Source organism: Aristolochia californica, unplaced genomic scaffold (assembly GCF_029961685.1).
Source record: "Aristolochia californica isolate CCGP_79_NKW_82.1479 unplaced genomic scaffold, dmAriCali1.0.hap1 SCAF_7, whole genome shotgun sequence".
Classification (NCBI taxonomy): domain Eukaryota; kingdom Viridiplantae; phylum Streptophyta; class Magnoliopsida; order Piperales; family Aristolochiaceae; genus Aristolochia; species Aristolochia californica.
Genome location: NW_027182268.1, coordinates 7,749,153 through 7,766,918, shown reverse-complemented (window position 1 = coordinate 7,766,918; position 17,766 = coordinate 7,749,153). Strand labels below are relative to the sequence as shown.

General features: G+C 36.1%; 3 protein-coding genes across 5 annotated transcripts; 2 read left to right on the top strand and 1 right to left on the bottom strand.

Moving 5' to 3' along the window:
- Positions 1 to 6,723: 6,723 nt before the first annotated feature.
- LOC137937218 (uncharacterized) lies at positions 6,724 to 7,695 on the bottom strand. The gene is made up of 2 exons (XM_068782307.1): positions 7,561 to 7,695; positions 6,724 to 7,266 (listed from the first exon to the last, which is right to left on the bottom strand). Exons 1-2 carry the CDS (start codon positions 7,693 to 7,695, stop codon positions 6,724 to 6,726), a joined length of 678 nt encoding a protein of 225 aa, XP_068638408.1.
- A 2,526-nt stretch (positions 7,696 to 10,221) lies between these two features.
- LOC137936891 (protein IRON-RELATED TRANSCRIPTION FACTOR 3-like) lies at positions 10,222 to 13,190 on the top strand. Of its 2 annotated transcripts, none has more exons than XM_068781839.1 (5): positions 10,222 to 10,298; positions 11,032 to 11,195; positions 11,422 to 11,537; positions 11,832 to 11,959; positions 12,201 to 13,190. In XM_068781839.1, exons 2-5 carry the CDS (start codon positions 11,152 to 11,154, stop codon positions 12,615 to 12,617), a joined length of 705 nt encoding a protein of 234 aa, XP_068637940.1. In that variant the 5' UTR covers positions 10,222 to 10,298; positions 11,032 to 11,151; the 3' UTR covers positions 12,618 to 13,190. The 2 variants fall into 2 exon arrangements, with proteins under 2 accessions (XP_068637940.1, XP_068637941.1); XM_068781840.1 differs by lacking the exon at positions 10,222 to 10,298 and adding an exon at positions 10,541 to 10,560.
- A 712-nt stretch (positions 13,191 to 13,902) lies between these two features.
- Positions 13,903 to 17,121, top strand: LOC137936175 (HVA22-like protein a). 2 transcript variants are annotated; one of them, XM_068780739.1, is made up of 7 exons: positions 13,903 to 13,939; positions 14,033 to 14,134; positions 14,797 to 14,823; positions 14,937 to 15,059; positions 15,892 to 16,132; positions 16,332 to 16,433; positions 16,524 to 17,121. In XM_068780739.1, the coding sequence occupies exons 2-7, from the start codon at positions 14,079 to 14,081 to the stop codon at positions 16,533 to 16,535; spliced, it is 561 nt and encodes a 186-aa protein (XP_068636840.1). In that variant the 5' UTR covers positions 13,903 to 13,939; positions 14,033 to 14,078; the 3' UTR covers positions 16,536 to 17,121. The 2 variants fall into 2 exon arrangements, with proteins under 2 accessions (XP_068636840.1, XP_068636839.1); XM_068780738.1 differs by lacking the exon at positions 13,903 to 13,939 and having other exon boundaries at positions 13,965 to 14,134.
- The last annotated feature ends 645 nt before the right edge of the window (positions 17,122 to 17,766 follow it).

Here is a 17,766-nt window from a genome sequence, read left to right as displayed (position 1 = left end):
TTGGGTGTTAATGTAAACGAGTTTAAGTGCACTGGAAAACAGATTCCAGGGTTAGTGGCCCCAAATGAAAAGTATGATATAAACAAGTGAATGAGTAACTTTTTATAATATACTTAAATATAACATATACCGAAACAAATAATTAACCAAAATAAACATGGTTATCACACTTATAAGTGATTTAACATATAGTATTAGAATATATTAATATCCTAATTAATGAAAAAATATATTATATTAATTAATTAATTATTATAGTTTATTATAAATTAATACAATAATTACGTGTGACTAGAATAAATAAATTATTTTTTAATAACATAAGATGTGTTTTAACATTAAAAACCACTAATTTAATACAATAATAAAAAATTAATAATATATATATATATAAATATATATATTTATCAATAACATAATATATATTTTTATGTATTATTAATTAATAATATATTGTCACAAAATTTAAAACCATTGGTTTAATTAATTATATCAATGGGATAATTAAACCAAAACAATTTATCAAATATTTATCCTAAAAATATTTTAATTATGACTATTAAATCACTAATTTGATATAGTAATTATAAATTTAATATATTAAATAAAAAAGTAATTATTTTATAAATAAAAAATATAAATTATTATTCTTATTATGATGGTTTAATTTTTCCTTAGTTAAGGAAAAATTAAACCATCGTCTTCCTCACGGCACGCGTTGTTTTCCTTAGTGTCGGGAAACTAGGGCGACAGAGGTGGCGTTTTGACGGTACACCGAGAGGGAGAAGAGAAGATGGGAGGCTGAGAGGTTCTGCGACAGAGGCTCGGCCTCTCGTGCTCAGCGACGGAGGTCGAGAGGGAAAAAGGCCGACGGAGGGGGGGGAAGGAGCAACACGCGCTTCAATTGTTTGATTCACAAAATAGGTCAGAATCCAAATTACCTGTTTTTTGCCTGAACGAATGAATAATTCATAGTATTGAGTTTAATTGGCACAAGCATGGCAATGCTCACATTGTATACAAAAGAGGTAGACATGACAAATAAAGGAGTAAAGTCACCTAGCAATGTGAAACTTCTATAACTTTGCGTGTGATCAAGACGACTCTATAGAAGATCAAGTCAACTCAAAATGGGTTGTGGGTGCTTGTGGCAAAAAGGCTCCGGTCAACTCCATTGATGATCGAGTTAGCTCAAAGGATGAAATAAGTTGCTTGTAACACAAGGTTTTGGTTGACTTAATTAATGACCTAGTTAACTCGATAGGTTGGGGTCCTGGGGACGTGAAACACTACCACTACATTGAGTGAGCAAAATTGATCTCTAATGGACGATTTCCTTTAGCGAAGTGTGCTTTAGGGGGGGGGGGGGGGGGGGGGGGGGTGAGTCCCCCAAATAGATTTTTGAAGTTCAAGTTCATGTCCAACATGAAGATCATGTCAGTCATGTACATGAAGATCATCTTCGCACTTGGTGTTAGTGTTGACAACTTTATGTGCACTGGAAAACAGTTTCCAGTGTTAGTGCCCCAATATGAGAAAAACATAAAAAACAAGAGAATCCCTAAACCCTTACAACACACTTAATTACAACATAATCCTTAAACCCCAAATTAGGTAAAACAACTATTATTACTACACGAATAAGTTATTTAATGTATAATTAAATATATTAATATATGTATTAATTGAATTAGATATTTTATTGTGCATTAATATGGTAATTATATGAGCCAATGAAATATGCACATGATTAATTACAAATAATAAATAAATAACGTTATAAATAACAAAAACAAAAGTAATATGTTGAGTTATTAATTTATTAATAACATATGATATACTTAACCTAAAAATAAATAATTTAAGAGAAAAAATTGATCTAATCATAACTTTAACACACTATATATTTGTACATAATATATTTTATGTATTATTAATTAATAATATATTATCACAAAATTTAAAACCATTGGTTTAATTAACTATAGCAATTGGATAATTTTGCCAAAATAATTTATCAAATATTTATTTTAACAATATTTTAATTATGACTATTAAATCACTATTTTAATATAGTAATTATAAAATAAATATATTAAATAAATTAAAATAAATATTTTTATAAATAAAATTTATAAATTAATGATTTTTATGATGATAGTTTAATTTTTCCTAACTTAGGAAAAATTAAACCATCGTCGTCTTCCTCAGTGGCGAGCCAGCGGGCAACAACGACAGGCTAGTGGGCAACGGCGGCGGGCAATGCCGATAGAGGCAGCGCTCCGATGGTACGCCGAGAGGGAGGCCAAGAAGCTCTGCAACAAATGCTCGACCTCCCGTACTCTGCCACGAAGGTCGAGAGGGAGAGGAGAGTGAGGATGGCAGACAGGAGGGGGGGGGGGGGGGGGGGGGGGGGGGGGGGGGGGGGGGGGGGTGGAGAGGGGAAGAGAGGAACACCAAGAGAGAAGAGAAGTTGTCGCCGAGGGAGGAAAGCCTCCCTCCCTCTCCTCTCCCTCTCGACCTCCGTCGCAGAGCCTCTCGGTTTCCCGTACTCTACAACGGAGGTCGAGAGGGAGACCGGAGAGGGATGATGGAGACGAGAGAGGGAGCAGAGAGCTCGGGGTTTAGGGAGATGATAGAGGGGCTGTGGGAACGAGAGAGGAGTGCAGGAACGAAATGAGCAGAAATGAGCGAGACGGTGTGCGCCAGAGAGAGCCCCGCGCGTGAGTCATGTACACGATTCTCAAAATCAGGCGAAAAACATTTTTCGCCATTTACTCTTGGGACATGAACTCCTGAGTCATGGATGATCGTGTACATGACATGAAGTTTGGCGTTCCTTAACGACATCAGGACATGAACTTAGTAATGCGTATGAAGATCATGTCCTGAGTCATGTTGACTAACCCCCCCTTAGGGGTTAGTCCATAATGAAGTGGAAATGAAGTGGAAAATTGAATTGAAGTGAGATGAATTGCTTCCACTTCAACTCATGTTTGGGTGTTAGTCCAGGCTAGTTGAAGTGGCTGGAAAACAAATTCCAGTGTCCTTTTCTAAATAAAGAAGAGAATGAGTAACCTTTTATGTATATTTTATTATAAATTAAAACAATAATTAAGTGTGACTACAATAAATTATATAAAATTAATAAAAAAATTAAAAAATAACATAAGGGAATATAATAAATAAACCTAATGGTTTAATTAATTATAAAAATTGGATAATTAAACCAATTAATGATTATAGTTTATTATAAATTAAAACAATAGTTACGTGTAACATGAATAAATTATATAAAATTAATAAAAAAATTAAAAAATAACATAAGGGAATATAATAAATAAACCTAATGGTTTAATTAATTATAGAAATTGGATAATTAACCAATTAATGATTACAATTCATTATATAAATTAATATACTAATTACATGTGACTAGAATGAATTATATAAAATTAATAAAAAAATTAAAAAATAGCATAAGGGAATATAATAAATAAACCTAATGGTTTAATTAATTATAACAATTGGATAATTAACCAATTAATGATTATAGTTTATTATAAATTAAAAAAATAATTACGTGTGACATGAATAAATTATATAAATTTAATAAAAAATTTAAAAATAACATAAGAGAATATAATAAATAAACCTAATGGTTTAATTAATTATAGCAATTGGATAATTAACCAATTAATGATTAAAATTCATTATAAATTAATATACTAATTATGTGTGACTAGAATAAATTATATAAAATTAATAAAAATTAAAAAATAACATAAGGGAATATAATAAATAAACCTAATTGTTTAATTAATTATAGCAATTGCATAATTAAACCAATTAATGATTACAATTTATTATAAATTAATATACTAATTACGAGTGACTAGAATAAATTATTTAAAGTACGTAAAATAGTTAAAAATAACATAAATGAATATAATTAATAAATAAATTATTTTTTAATAACATAATATATAGTATAAAAATAATTAATAAATTAAAATACTTAATAAATTAAACTAAAACATGTGACAAAAAGGTATAAAATTGTTGTGGACTTTATAGCACACTGAGTCACACAACTAAGAAGACAACAACTCACTCAATAGGATTTAATTCTTATATTTCTTTGAGTAGGATTTATTTCTTATATTGTTTGAAGTAGGAGTTATTTCTAATTACTTTATATGTAAGGGCATTATGGGGAATTATTATAACCCTAACCCTAAAATTCCTTGACGTGACCTATTTAAGGGAAAGGTATGAATGAAATAGCTAAGCTTTGAGATTTTAGAATAACCTAGTCTAAACAGGTTGAGATCACCTCTTGATCTCGAGTTTAGGGTTTACTCCAAAAATCCAACCTATCCTTCACCCTCCATTGCCATCCATCTTCACCCAAATTTATCCCTCATCATCCATACTAAGAAAAGGGGCTTCCTACCCCTTTTCTGAGCCCAAAGAGAGGATCTTCTGTCATCACCAGCGTCAACAAGAAGTTGGGTTCAATCCCCTCTTGACGAGCAGCAAAAGAGGAGTAATTCTGGTTCTTTCACGTGAGGGATTAGAGCAACTCTTCTTACTGGGAATTCATCACGAAAATAGAGCAAGGACAGCCATCAATGTGAGCTAGGGCTGCCCCATCAAGCTAGGTCTTCAAGTCCTAGAACGAGTCGCATCAAATCAGGGTTGAAACCCTGATTAACGTGAGCAAAACAGGTATTTCTCCATTCTTTCTCCACCTAAATTACTTCCATTCTAGTTATAACTTTAGCACTAGAATGAGATCATAAAAAGGGAGACTGATCACTGGTGGAAGAGTACCCAAAGAAGGGACCTTTAACCCTCCTTACCGAATCCAGCAACTCAGTACCAGTGCTGGATTCACAACTCCCACGTCGTGTTACTCGATCCATGACTCGGGATCGTAACAAAAATGACAGCAACGAATATAATTAGAGTAAATTATTTTTAACAACGAGTTTGTGCGTTTAACATCATCAATTTACTAGTTTAGTAGATACGAACGACAACATACATGTTCGAATGTAATAAAGTACAACCACTAATAATCACTCCGCATGGTAGTTGCTATGGCATATCGAAATTGTGCAGCTCTAGTGGATTCTAATGCACGACGCCTCCGCATTGTTGTTGATAGGTTGCCTTCATCCCCAAGATCATCGCTATCATCGCTATCTTCATCCAAATTTTCACCTGCTAATCGGACCTCATCACCTCCTCCACCTACCTCATCATCGGAATCATCATCTTCTAATTCAAACATATCATTGTAATCCTCTTTACGTATATAATTGTGTAATATGCAACAAGTTATTACAATTTTCATCTGGATCTTATAAGAAAACGGAGGAGCGACTTTCAACATTTGGAATCGAGCTTTTAAAGTACCAAAAGTTCGTTTAATAGTATTCCTCGAAGATGAGTGCCTTCGATTGAATAACTCTTTATCATTTCTTGGAAGGTTGTCTCCAAATTCTTATAGATGATAACGAGTTCCTCGATATGGAGCCAAAAATCTTGACATATTTGCATAACCAACATTGACTAGATAATATTTACCTACAATACAAAATATTTTTCACATAAGATAATTGAAGATAAAATAAAATAAATTACTACATAACAATATATTATTTACCTTCAAGTACACAGATTCTATTTCAGTGAATCAATGCGTCCTTCAATACATGGGAATCAGCTGCTGATCCTTCTCATCCAACAAGTACATAAGTGAATTGCATATCAAATGTACATGCTGCCATCACATTTTGTGAGAGATAGCCCTTTTCTGTTCCAGAACCTTTGTTGTTCTTCAAGTGGGATGTTTGCTTTGATATGAGTTCCATTGTTCATTAGATGCCCAGTGATGTTACTTTAAAATACGGATTAAACATTGGATTGTTTAAAATCTTCGAGTGAGTCCATTCTGAAGGTCGTTTGATGTAATCAGGCCGAAGTTTGATAATAACATTCAACACCTTATTGAAATACCTACTTATAGTCCAGTTTGATATATCAAACATCTCTGTTATGACACTATACGCTTGTCCTTGACCAACAATTAGGAGAAAATATGCAAATTGTTCTTCAACTGAGATGGTCTTTGTAGGTGATAAAAATCCTTCACTATAAAGTATCTCTGCCATTTTTTTAAACACAATTTGATTCATCCTGTAAACTTTTTAAAATTTTACAGGTGATCTCGCTAATGCCTTTTGCAAATAAATCGGACCACCAATCCCACGAGGACGTAATGCACGTCTATACCTATGGTTGACATAGTATCTTTCCATCATGTATATAAGACATGTCAATAAAATCATTTTTCTATTCCTATTTTTCTCTTCCATGGAAACCTGCAAATACAATCACCACAACCACAATGACGACTACAACAATAATTCATGCTTCTTCCTAAATGTCATAAACACAAAAACATACCCTTATCTTCAATCATAACCTATTTTCAATCACACCTTTAAAAAACCATCTCCAATCACACACCCATAATATTCATCCACACTATAAGAACACAACAATCATGAAAACCCAAATCTTAACCATAATAAGATTCATAATAAGATTCATAATCTATCAATGATATGTCTTATAAAGTCATAATTAAAAAAACATAATTAAACTTCAAAACAATCGTCCCAAAATACATAGTGTACTTAAAACTATTGACTACATTTCACCAACATAGTATTTAAGCCAATTAAGTCGCTTTTCCACTGGCAGCTTCGTAAACATGTCTTTCTTCATTGGTGTATCTAACAATAGAGGAGCGCGAAACTTCATCTCTACCGATAGGTCTGGGATTTCTGTGAGGGCTTCATACCAATTCTCTCCGGCGGTTTTATCATCTTTAGGTTGTAAAAATTGCAATAGGGTGGCAATTCTTGTCATTGTATCAACGAACATAATACTATCATCGGTGACCATTTGCGGTCTCTTTCTACGACGACTTGAAGTTGACGAGTTAGTACTTGGAGACTGATCAGGTGCCGACTCATTTTCTGTAAAGAATGGCGAAGGAGTATCGATACCTAAATCGACATCCTCGAGTATGTCTAAGCGCTCATTTTCTTCCTCATGTTGGACATCATTGCACATGTCTTCGTCATTTTGACTTGCTCTCCCCATGGCTATTGAGTTTCCCACTACCAAAGCCAATTTGTCATAAAGAGGGCAACCTTGTTGTCTATACTTTTCAGCTTCTTTATGCTCCTACAAGGATAAAACATCATTTAGACGACATGGAATAAAGTTCTAGTAATGCGGAAAACATACAAAATGTTTTACAGTCAATCATAATTTACTGACCTTGATATAGTCTTGCTATACAAAATGACATGCAGTAACTCGATGTGTAGTTGCATCCCAACCGAACCCACTAGAGTTGAGACAGCTTGTTACTGCTTGGTAAGTTTTCTTCCATGATCTTGTTCGATTCTTGAGCTGCTCAATAGTTTTTTTATTAGCTGTGTTTTCATTGAACCTATTGACACAATCCAAATATACTTCATGCTTCCAAACCCCATTGGGCATCCTGTTCCCCATATTAACTTGCTCAACTAAGAGATCGAGCATTTTGTTGTCATCATCGAACGTCCAAATGTCATATGATCGAGGAGTTTGTTGTCTTCTTCTAGCCATTTATAATCTAAATCTGAGATGGTCCTTATGGAAATTTTTTTTATCAGACAACCATTACCCGTCGTAGTAACTAAGGAGACACAGAAACACAACCAACAAATAACAAAATACCATGTGGTGGATATTTATAACACCAAAATCTCCTCACCACATGGCAAGAGCATTCCATAGCACTTCAAACATATTCAACAACTTTCTAAAACATTTCAAAATTAATCTAACTAATTTCATTGCAGATGACTAGAATAATGCAAAAACAAATTCATGAAGTCCAAATTCACCGAACACCCCTGGTAGAGCCCCATATGACTTCGCAGTCACTACGAACCGTACATCGTCATTGATGGGGGTCAGGTTTTGTTGGCTAATGGACGCCCGTGTAGGCGACTCAACCTTGTTTGAATTGGACCATGTGGTGGATATTTATAACTCCAAAATCTTCTCACCACATGGCAAAAACATTCCATAGCACTTCAAACATATTCAACAACATTCTAAAACATTTCAAAATTAATCTAACTAATTTCATTGTAGATTACTAGAACAATGCAAAAACTAACTCATCAAGTCCAAATTAATTGAACACCCTTGGTAGAGCCCCATATGACTTCACATGCACTACAAACCGTACATCATCAGCCTTGTTTGAACTCGACTAAACCCCCTAAATCCTATACCCTAATCGAGAAACCTACAAGTTAAAATAAACCCTAAACCCTAGTCCTTAAAACCCCTAGCCCCTAGCCCCAAACCCTAAACTCTGTCCTTAAAACCCCTAAAAGTCCCAAACCCTAAACCCTAAGCCCTAAACCCTAAACCCTAAGCCCTAAACCCTAAAACCCCTAAAAGCCCCAAACCATAAACCCTAGACCTTAAAACCCACAAAAGCCCCAAATACTAAACCCTAAGAACTTAAAACACTATCACCCCAAAAACCGAGAACCCTATGTTTTTTTAAAAAAAAAAACATAAACCCTAATTCCAGACCTAAAGACTAAACCCTAGACCTTAAAAGTCCCAAACCCCAACTCTAATATCGAAATTAAAGCCTATCAACACGAATTTGAATCCTAAATCCCATAAACCCTAACCCTAAATCCCACAATTAGGCCACAATCAAGATAAATTACGCACAAAAATTAAAATTAACTCAAATACAACACTAAATTAGTTAAAAAAAAATTAGGGTTCCGGCTTACCTTCTGAAATTTGGGGAAAATCACCGCCGAATGAGGAAATGTAAGCCCAATGGAAGAAATCGACGCCTAATTGTCAAAAATCGAAGAAGATTGAAGGAAATCGAAATCGGAATAGGTTAAATTAAAGGAAATCGGGGGAGGAGTAAAGAGAAGAGCGAGAACGAAAAGGGAGAGGGAGGCCGAGAGTGAGAAGAGATGGAGGCCTAGAGGGAAAAGAGAGAGGGAGACGAGAGAGGGAGAAGGAAGAGAAAGGCCGAGAGAGAAAGAACGAGAGAGGGAGATGGGGCGAAAACGAGAGATAACAAGAGAAAGTAGAGGGAGCAGAGAGAGCGAAAACGAGAGAAGAAGGTCGGGCAAGGGGGGGGGGGGGGGGGGGGGGAGGAAGAAGAAGCGACGCCGTCGCTCTTGGTAAGTGAATGATTCAAAAAAAAGGGCGGAATCAGTTTTTTGTCGTTTTTGCCAGAGGAGATGAAATGTGTTATCTCGCTTCAATTCAAATCATTTTGCACTAACGCCTTATTTGTGATGACCTAGGTAATACAGAGGAAATTCATTCCACTTAATGTGTTTTTGGATGATTCTCTAGCAATGAGACTTTGAATTAGAATTGGTTGTTTTGCTCTAATACCATGTAAATAATGGTTCAAATTTGAAAAATAATAACATGATGATTTACATAGTTCAATCCTGCCTACTCCATGATAGTGTAATTCTTTGAAAAGTCTTCTTTTGTTCTTGTTTTTTTTTATTGTATATAAAGTATTATTCTACACATTGCATCAATGCCCCTAAGTCAAATTGTAGTGATATAAGTCATGAATAGATAATTCTCCGTATCTTCTTTAATACAATCATATCAATTAACTATTAGAACCTTAAACCCTATGCCCTTTTTCGTTTAACATATCATAATAATATTATACTTGGTCAACCCTGGTCGACTTAGGTTTATTTGAACCGGGTCATGTTATTGGGTTAACGATTGTATTAATTTTACAATATTAACTATAACATATAATCTCTTAAGTTTAAAGGAATGCCAACCAATCAATTGATTAAATGAGAATAGCAACAGAGTCTATATATATATATATATCTTCTTACTGTACCTCATTACTAGCTTTTGTCAACACTGGCTAGCATTTGCATGGGCCGTGAACGGTGTACTCTGCCCACACCCCCGCACCGCGGCACTAGCCGCTAACGAGCTGAAGGTTTCGCCTGACTTTTAGTCGCGGCGTGTGCCCCGCTCACGCGCTTGGCCAGTTGTCTTTCCGAGGGCGAGTGCCGTTCACAAGCGCACGCGTGCGTAAAATACATCTCCACAAACGCCCGTCTCTTTTGTCCGCTATCTGCTCGGTTCCAACTTTCCTTCGCTTCGGTCGCTCTCCGACAGCTTCTGAGGTAAGCGCCTCAGCGCGCATATTCTTATCTGTTTGAGCCCTAGATTTGATGCGTTGAAAGTTGGGTTTTTTCTTCTGATTCTTCCGTTTTGATTCTGTTCTTTATACGTGTTTGATTTCCTTGATGAGTGGAGGTTTTGGAAAGTCTGACTGGTGGATGTGTTTTTGGGAGGGTCGTCTTTTAGAGTTTGGACTCGGAGTTGTGTTATCTTGATCGTGGCGTTGTTTTTTTTCGGCGCGTGTGGACGACTTGGTTGTTGCTAGTGAGAATTTCTCTGCTTCTTGAAAATTTGCCTCTAATTCGTCTTGAGTTTGAAATGAGATTTTTTTTTTTTTTTTGTAATTGGTGAATACCTGCTGTTAAATTTGTGTTTTGAGTACTTACATTATGAGAAAAATGATTTTGCACCACCAAATTGATGACATGAATTTGGAGGGTAATCGTGGCTTGGCCCTTTGGCTCAGTGGTCACATGAGGCGGTTCCTAATGTGAGGTATTGGGTTCAAGTCTCTCTAGGGCATAAGGGCGTGTGTGCTTGTGTAATCAACTTTCAAAAAAAAAAAAAAAAAGAGTAATTGATGGGGCTTATACTGTTGTCAGACTTTGAATGATCATGCAGTTGTAATTTATTCAGGATTTCTCTGTTGATAATAAATCCTGTTCAGTATGACCATTTTTTGAACAGAATATATTATGTATATATATACACATATTTATCTATTTATTTGTACAGGCTGATTGGCTGAGTTTGAAGCGTGCTTTAGGAGGGGAATACCTTGCAGAAGACTATTCTTTGGCATATGGCTGTGGCTGAATGAAGTGACTGAGCTTGTTTTGATAACTTCTAAGAACCATGGTTAATGAGTCAAATGTGGCTGTTGAGAAACCTGTTAGCAGGTTCGTGAGTACCCTGAGTTTTATTCTTTTCTGGAAAGTGATCTTAGTTCAGTTATCAAATTTTACTGTGCTTTCCACTGCATATGAAGAGTATATGATGAGAGGCTTAGATCTATTGATCTGCTCACCATTCTGTTTAACTAGAATTTTCGACCTTTTCTGTGGATGTTACTTGGCTATATTGCTTTTAATTCTGCTTCTGAAACCAATGTTTGACCTGATGCAGGAATTCACCTAAAAAGAACCTAGGGAGGCTTCCAAAAAAGATTCACAAGGCTGCAAGAGAGAAGCTGAAACGTGACCATTTGAACGACCTCTTTGTAGAGCTTGACCATGCCCTAGGTAACTGTCACTCCTATGGGATCTTTGATTCTGCTGCTTGTTTTGTTCAATTCCATTTACACTTGGCTTTGATTGCTTCATATTAGAAAAGTCTAACCGTTGTTAGTTTTAGTTTTCACTAGAGACAAGTTACATGTTGTGGGGCTAGTTCGGATTGTTCCCCTGGAATTCGAATGATACAATTTTTTTACCAGCTTGGATTGGATATCGGTCTCTCTGTCTATGGAAACATGCATCCTTCAATTCCTCTCAATTGGTTACTTTTCCTAATCTTTTGTTAATTTTTTTTAACAGAACCAACTCGTCAAAACAATGGCAAGGCTTCAATATTATGTGATGCCTCTAGATTACTCAGGGACCTGCTTATGCAGGTGGAGAGCCTCAAGAAGGAGAATGCAAGTCTTTTGACTGAGACACACTATGTAACTATCACAATCCTAGTCTTTTATGTTTTTCATTTCTTTGTGATGTATGTGATGCATTATTCCCTTTATTTGCTTAGCTCACATGTCTGTCAGTTTTGCTAGTCTTGCAAATCTGTTGACTCTCCCAAATTCCTTTGATTTAATCCATCGTTTGATGAAATTGTGGAAATTCTATTCTTGTTACTCTCAGGCACCCGGTTGAGAATTATAAACTCACTTAGTAATGGTTGGGTTGCAGGTGAGTGTTGAGAAGAATGAGCTGAAAGATGAAAACAGTGCCCTCGAAGCTGAGATTGTGAAGCTAAGAAATGAGTTAAGGGAGAGGATGCAGTCCCAACCCATATGGCCTAATGGCACTGATGCTGCTACCAACCAACCCCACCTTGACAACTCAGCTTCATCTCTGTCGGAAAACCTGGAACGACCACAACCACCTGTCATAGACCCTAGTTTGGAGCCCCCATCAGTGGTTAGGCCTGTTTTTGTGATCCCCCTCCCTCAAAATCTCCAAGCTTATTCAGACCCCAAGACAATGCAGGAGCCATTTAAACCTCCTCCACGAGTTAAGAGGCCACATGCTAGGTATCCCACCCCTTCAGATTCATGGCCTTCACAGCTCCTTGGAAACCAGTCCCCGACAAATATCCGAAAGTGATGCAGGGCAGATCAGTGACACCAGCCCCACTGCCACCAACTGTGGACAAGAAGAGCATGTTGAAGAAGCTAGGAAACATCCCAGTTTATAATAAGCAAAATGGTTACAGTTTGGGGTGCAATGACTAATCATCTAGAACAACATTCGGATGAAGAGATTTTGGGGCTTTCAGTGGGCAGTGTGTCTTTCTTTTCTAAGGCGTTCTTGCAAACTGATTGTTTTTCCCTTTGTGAGTTGTGAGTTGGGTTTTTCATGGATGAAAACCGGATCAAGCTGTATGCCTTCATAACGCCGAGGAGACTTTGGGCTGAAGTCGCTTCTTGGTTACTGAACTATAAGGCTTGGTTACTGAACTATTGATGAGCCTAATCACCATTCATTATTGGGGATACTGTAGCCTGAAGTCAAGGAAATCTACAATAATGATTGTCGTTAGGTTAGAAACCAGCAAAATCGGATTTTTTAGTCGGTGCTGCCTCTTGACTCCTCACTCACTTTACCCAAGTATCTTTTTCTCTCTTTTTATATAAATGTTCAGGTGTTTCCTTTTAAACTGGGCCATCAATGGCCTTACTTTGCAGGGTTAAAGAGTTTCCACACCCTGATCAGCTTAATGTGCTTGAATTGGAGCCAGCAAAACATATTGATTTTGGATCCTTAATCTAAAATTTTTTGTCTTCTGGAAAATCCCGAGAAAAAAGAAAAGGAAGAGAAGAGCAGATAAATTGAAAGAAAAAGAGAAAAGAAAAAAAAGAAAGAAGCGTTACCTTTTTATTTTTATTTTTATTTTAATTTATAAAAAAAATTTATTCTAGTATAAATATATACATTGTAACTATTTTTTTTTCTGTTGTTTTTTATGGTGATACAAGCCTCAGAAAATCCTTTTACAATAAAAAATCCTATAAAAAATATTTTTTTATTATTTTAATTTTTATGGGGCACAAGCGATCCTTTATTATTAGCAAAAAATAATTAAAAATAAAAATCTGGGTTAATATGAAAATGGGGGAATAATAAAGTATTATATATCAGAAGTCGTTCCGGTTCACCTCTTGAGTATTGGTTTTTTACACTTAAATAATTAGTTTTTTAGGTTGTATTAGTTAGGCTATTGTAAATTAAAACTTATCTTTTAAAAATAAAATATTTTTTTAAACATAAAATGTAAAAATTAGTCGATCCGTCTATGGTAAAAGGTTCAGACAACAGAGTTCAGGCGGAAGAGGGTTACACCTGTAAATATAAAGACAAATCAATGACACTTTATAAGTGACTTCCTTCAGGTTTTTGTCAGCTGTGGCGCGTTTGAGTGGTTACAGGTTACAGCTCTGCGCTGCTTTCTTTGTTTGTGTTTTTATTTTTTTTATTTTTCACTCTACTGTGCTCCCTCTGATTCTGGAAAAACCTGGCAGATCTGTCTAGTTCCTCTTCTGATCAGTAAATAATCAGGTTAGCAGGATGGGCTCTAGGAATCTTCTCAAGGTGTTGCTACAGAACTTCGATGTTCTTGCTGGGTATGCGTTACTTTTTCGCTTCTTAAAGTGTTGTAGCACCCTTGTTTCCTTTCAATTTCCTGCATTTTAGGATGTTCTCGGCTTTTTTTTGTGGAACTAATTGGGGTTTGGTACCTTGGATTGGAAATCTTGTTGGTTCATTTTCTCAAATATGGGTTTTTTTCATCATTTAAGAAAAAAGAGCGATTTTTTGTCCTCTGTAATGCGTCACAATGTATTTTTGGGATGTTTGAGTGATAGCCAGTCTGATGAAAGATTTCCATGAGTTAGTTGTTCGGGAAAAGAAATCTGCAGCCAACGATTCCCCTCTCATGCTTACTTTTAGTTACATGAACTGATGAGTGATAAAGACAAACTTTTGATGGTCTTCAAGGGAATTTTGGGCACAAGAGTTCCAATGAAACCGTTCCTTTTCATCTAAAAGTTCCTGATATCCCATTTCAAAATTATACCTCTGATTCCTCCTTCCCAGCTAAAATAGAAACTTTATTTTTTGGCTGACGTTCTGTCTACTTGATCCTTTATGTTATTCTCTGTGTAGAATGGACTTGGTGTGGGGTGCTTTAGGACATGGCATATTTTCCTTTGTTTTTTTTCCATGTTTCTTACTGAACTTTCATGTTACTTTTAAAAACCTCTATTTCTGTCAATTTGTTTTGCAGGCCGCTGGTTAGCTTAGCCTATCCTCTGTAAGTACCTCCTCCAGTTGAAGTTTTTGGAATTGTCATCACTTGTATGCTTCGCTTATCATCACTATTCTATACCTATGCTAACTAATGCCATGATTTTTTGTTATCATCAGCTATGCTTCCATTAGAGCCATAGAAAGTAAATCTCCTGTGGATGACCAGCAATGGCTGACTTACTGGGTTCTTTATTCCATGATCACACTCTTCGAGCTTACATTTGCAAAAATCATTGAATGGTAAGCTTTAAATCGAACATAGATGGGTAACCCATTTGTTTTCCTCATGTAGGACACGGAATGAAAAAACAATGAAGGACTGAACAATGAGGTTCTTTCTTTCCTTTAGTTCTGCCAGACTGTTAATGGCACTCATGCAGTTAGTCAAGCAAAAGAGTGCTGACCTGAAGAGAAGAGAGGAATATTCTGTAGGTATTCCAGTTGACTCCTGTAATGGGTTCCATCGTTTTTCTACCTTGATACTTGAACTTAGCCATTAAAGGTTGTCAATTTAAGCTAAGGTGATGTAGAAACTGGGGACTTTGTTTTCTACTATCATTTTCTCCGTCTTTTGCTGTGTAAGCATGTGTTGAGGGGATTCTCATTTGGTCAGTCTAGATTAACTGTCTGTGTGCTACTTGGTTGCGTCCTATTTTGGAGTCCAGTGCCTATAGGTGATTGCTCCAGTCCTTAATCTTGGAAGCATCTTATTCATATAGGCAATCCAATCATTTAAGCATTCAATGAAAGCATTTTCATAATCTTTAGAAGCTCTTCAAATGGTTTCTGTGTATCCTCTTCCCTCCTTGATAAGGGCTCTCACATTTTTTATATTTTGAATGGTCATGACATATAAGGTTTGTTATATGTTGATTCATTAGATTTGCTTGGTATAGCCAGAATCAAGGCTACCAGAAACTGAATAATTCTGTCAGATAAGTTTGATAACTAGTCTTTCTTACTGACACCACATTAAGATGGTGCAAATCCATCTCTTGGTTTCAGGCAAGAAAAAAAAAAGGGTTAAATGCTGGTAGTTTATTGATACTTCCACTTCGTTGTTGTACTTCAGGCTGCCCTTCTGGCCTTATGCAAAGCTCGTTCTTACTTGCTGGTTGGTCATACCTTACTTCAGTGGCGCTGCTTATGTGTATGAACATTTTGTTCGCCCCATGTTTGTGACTCAGACAGTTAACATCTGGTACATTCCCCGCAAGAAGGATGTCTTTAGTCGGCCAGATGACATCTTAGTTGCTGCAGAGAAATATATTGAAGAGAATGGCCCAGAAGCGTTTGAGAAACTAATTAGCAAGGTATGTTTTGAACAAAGCTCATATTTTGGAAATTTGTCTTGCGATAGCTACGAGTGGTCCTGTAAAAGGGTATTCAACTATATGAAAGAGTGAAGTCTCTCAGTTTTTACTCCTAATTGATAGCCAATGAGGCAAAAGAAAAAAATGCAAAATAAGGAAGCGATTGCATTTTGATGGCAAAAGTTAACTTTCTGTGCAGTCTGGTAAGGAGCCCAAGGCCAAAAAGAGTAACAAACGTGTGACATTTGATGAAGATCATCACTACAACGATTCCTATAACAACAATTATTACGTCCATCAGGCGAGATCATCTTATGTCCTTGGTCAGTTCCTATTCCTGAATTTTATGAATTTTGATTGACCTCACTAGTTTTCTACCATCTGTCTCCAGTCTTACTCATGAAACAGTTTCAAGGGCACTTCTGGCAAGAGCTGATACAGAGCCTGTGCTGCATCACTCAACCTCATGATTTTCTGGATTTTTGGCTGCTTGAAATTTCGGTACAGCTTTCCTTTTCCTTTGCCCGATATGAACAGTGTACTGTGCTGAAGATACTGATCTTGTTTCCAGCTAGTGGGACTAATATATAGAACATAAGCATGTAACGGAATGCTTTAGTATGGCGCTTCTCTTCTGCTTTTGTAAGAAAGCTGTTGTACATGTCCTTGTGTTGTTAATGGAGTCGTACCATGAAAGTCTTAATATATAGAACATAAGCATGTAACGGAATGCTTTAGTATGGTGCTTCTCATCTGCTTCTGTAAGAAAGCTGTTGTACATGTCCTTGTGTTGTTAATGGAGTCGTACCATGAAAGTCTTCCCCACCAGCAGTTTCAGTATCAAGTTCAGCTGATGCTCATCTTTCTCATTCCCCCCGTGATGTTTAATTTTTGAAATTGGCTGGCATGGGTAGATTGTAAGGTAAAACGGACAACCATGACCTCATGTTTTCTATCTCAACCATTTATTGAGTCAATTCTTCTTCCAAGTCCGATGAGAAGCAATACAGAGACCAACTTCTTTTCAAGGATGTTCCGGTTGTGAACCATTTGGCACTCCATGCACCCACCATGATTTTTTTGCAGGTGTTCACATCCCTAAAGGAGCAATTACACTGTTAGAAAAACAGCCTCTTGCTGGAACAAGACGGTAACGTCTATGTCATTCAAGTCTTGCTGCAGAGCAAAAACACTAGAAATAAGAGTGTGTGGAACCAAAGGAAGCTGTTCTTTACAGAATTACTTCCAACGGTTGGACGCGTGCATCACATTGTAGGAAAAAGTTAAATAATCAATGTGCTGCTACGGGTTGCACTAAGCCAAATCGGTTCATAAACTGTTAGAATTCGGTTTGATTCAATTTTTACTTGAGTTCCGCTTGAGTTTAAACTTAAAATAAGGTTAATTAAGCATAATGAGCAAAACTCAAGATTTTTCAAGTTTGATTTATTAGTTTGAGAGTTGATTTGTTGGTATAGATTTTTTTTAATGAAAATATCATTTATTTTAATTATTTTTGTCAATTGCCTTCTTTAGTTGGTTGATGGTTGCTCTTATTTACCTCAAATTTCAAAGACAATTGATAATTCAATTCTTTTGGATTCCTTAACATCTAATGTTATTATTTTTTCGAT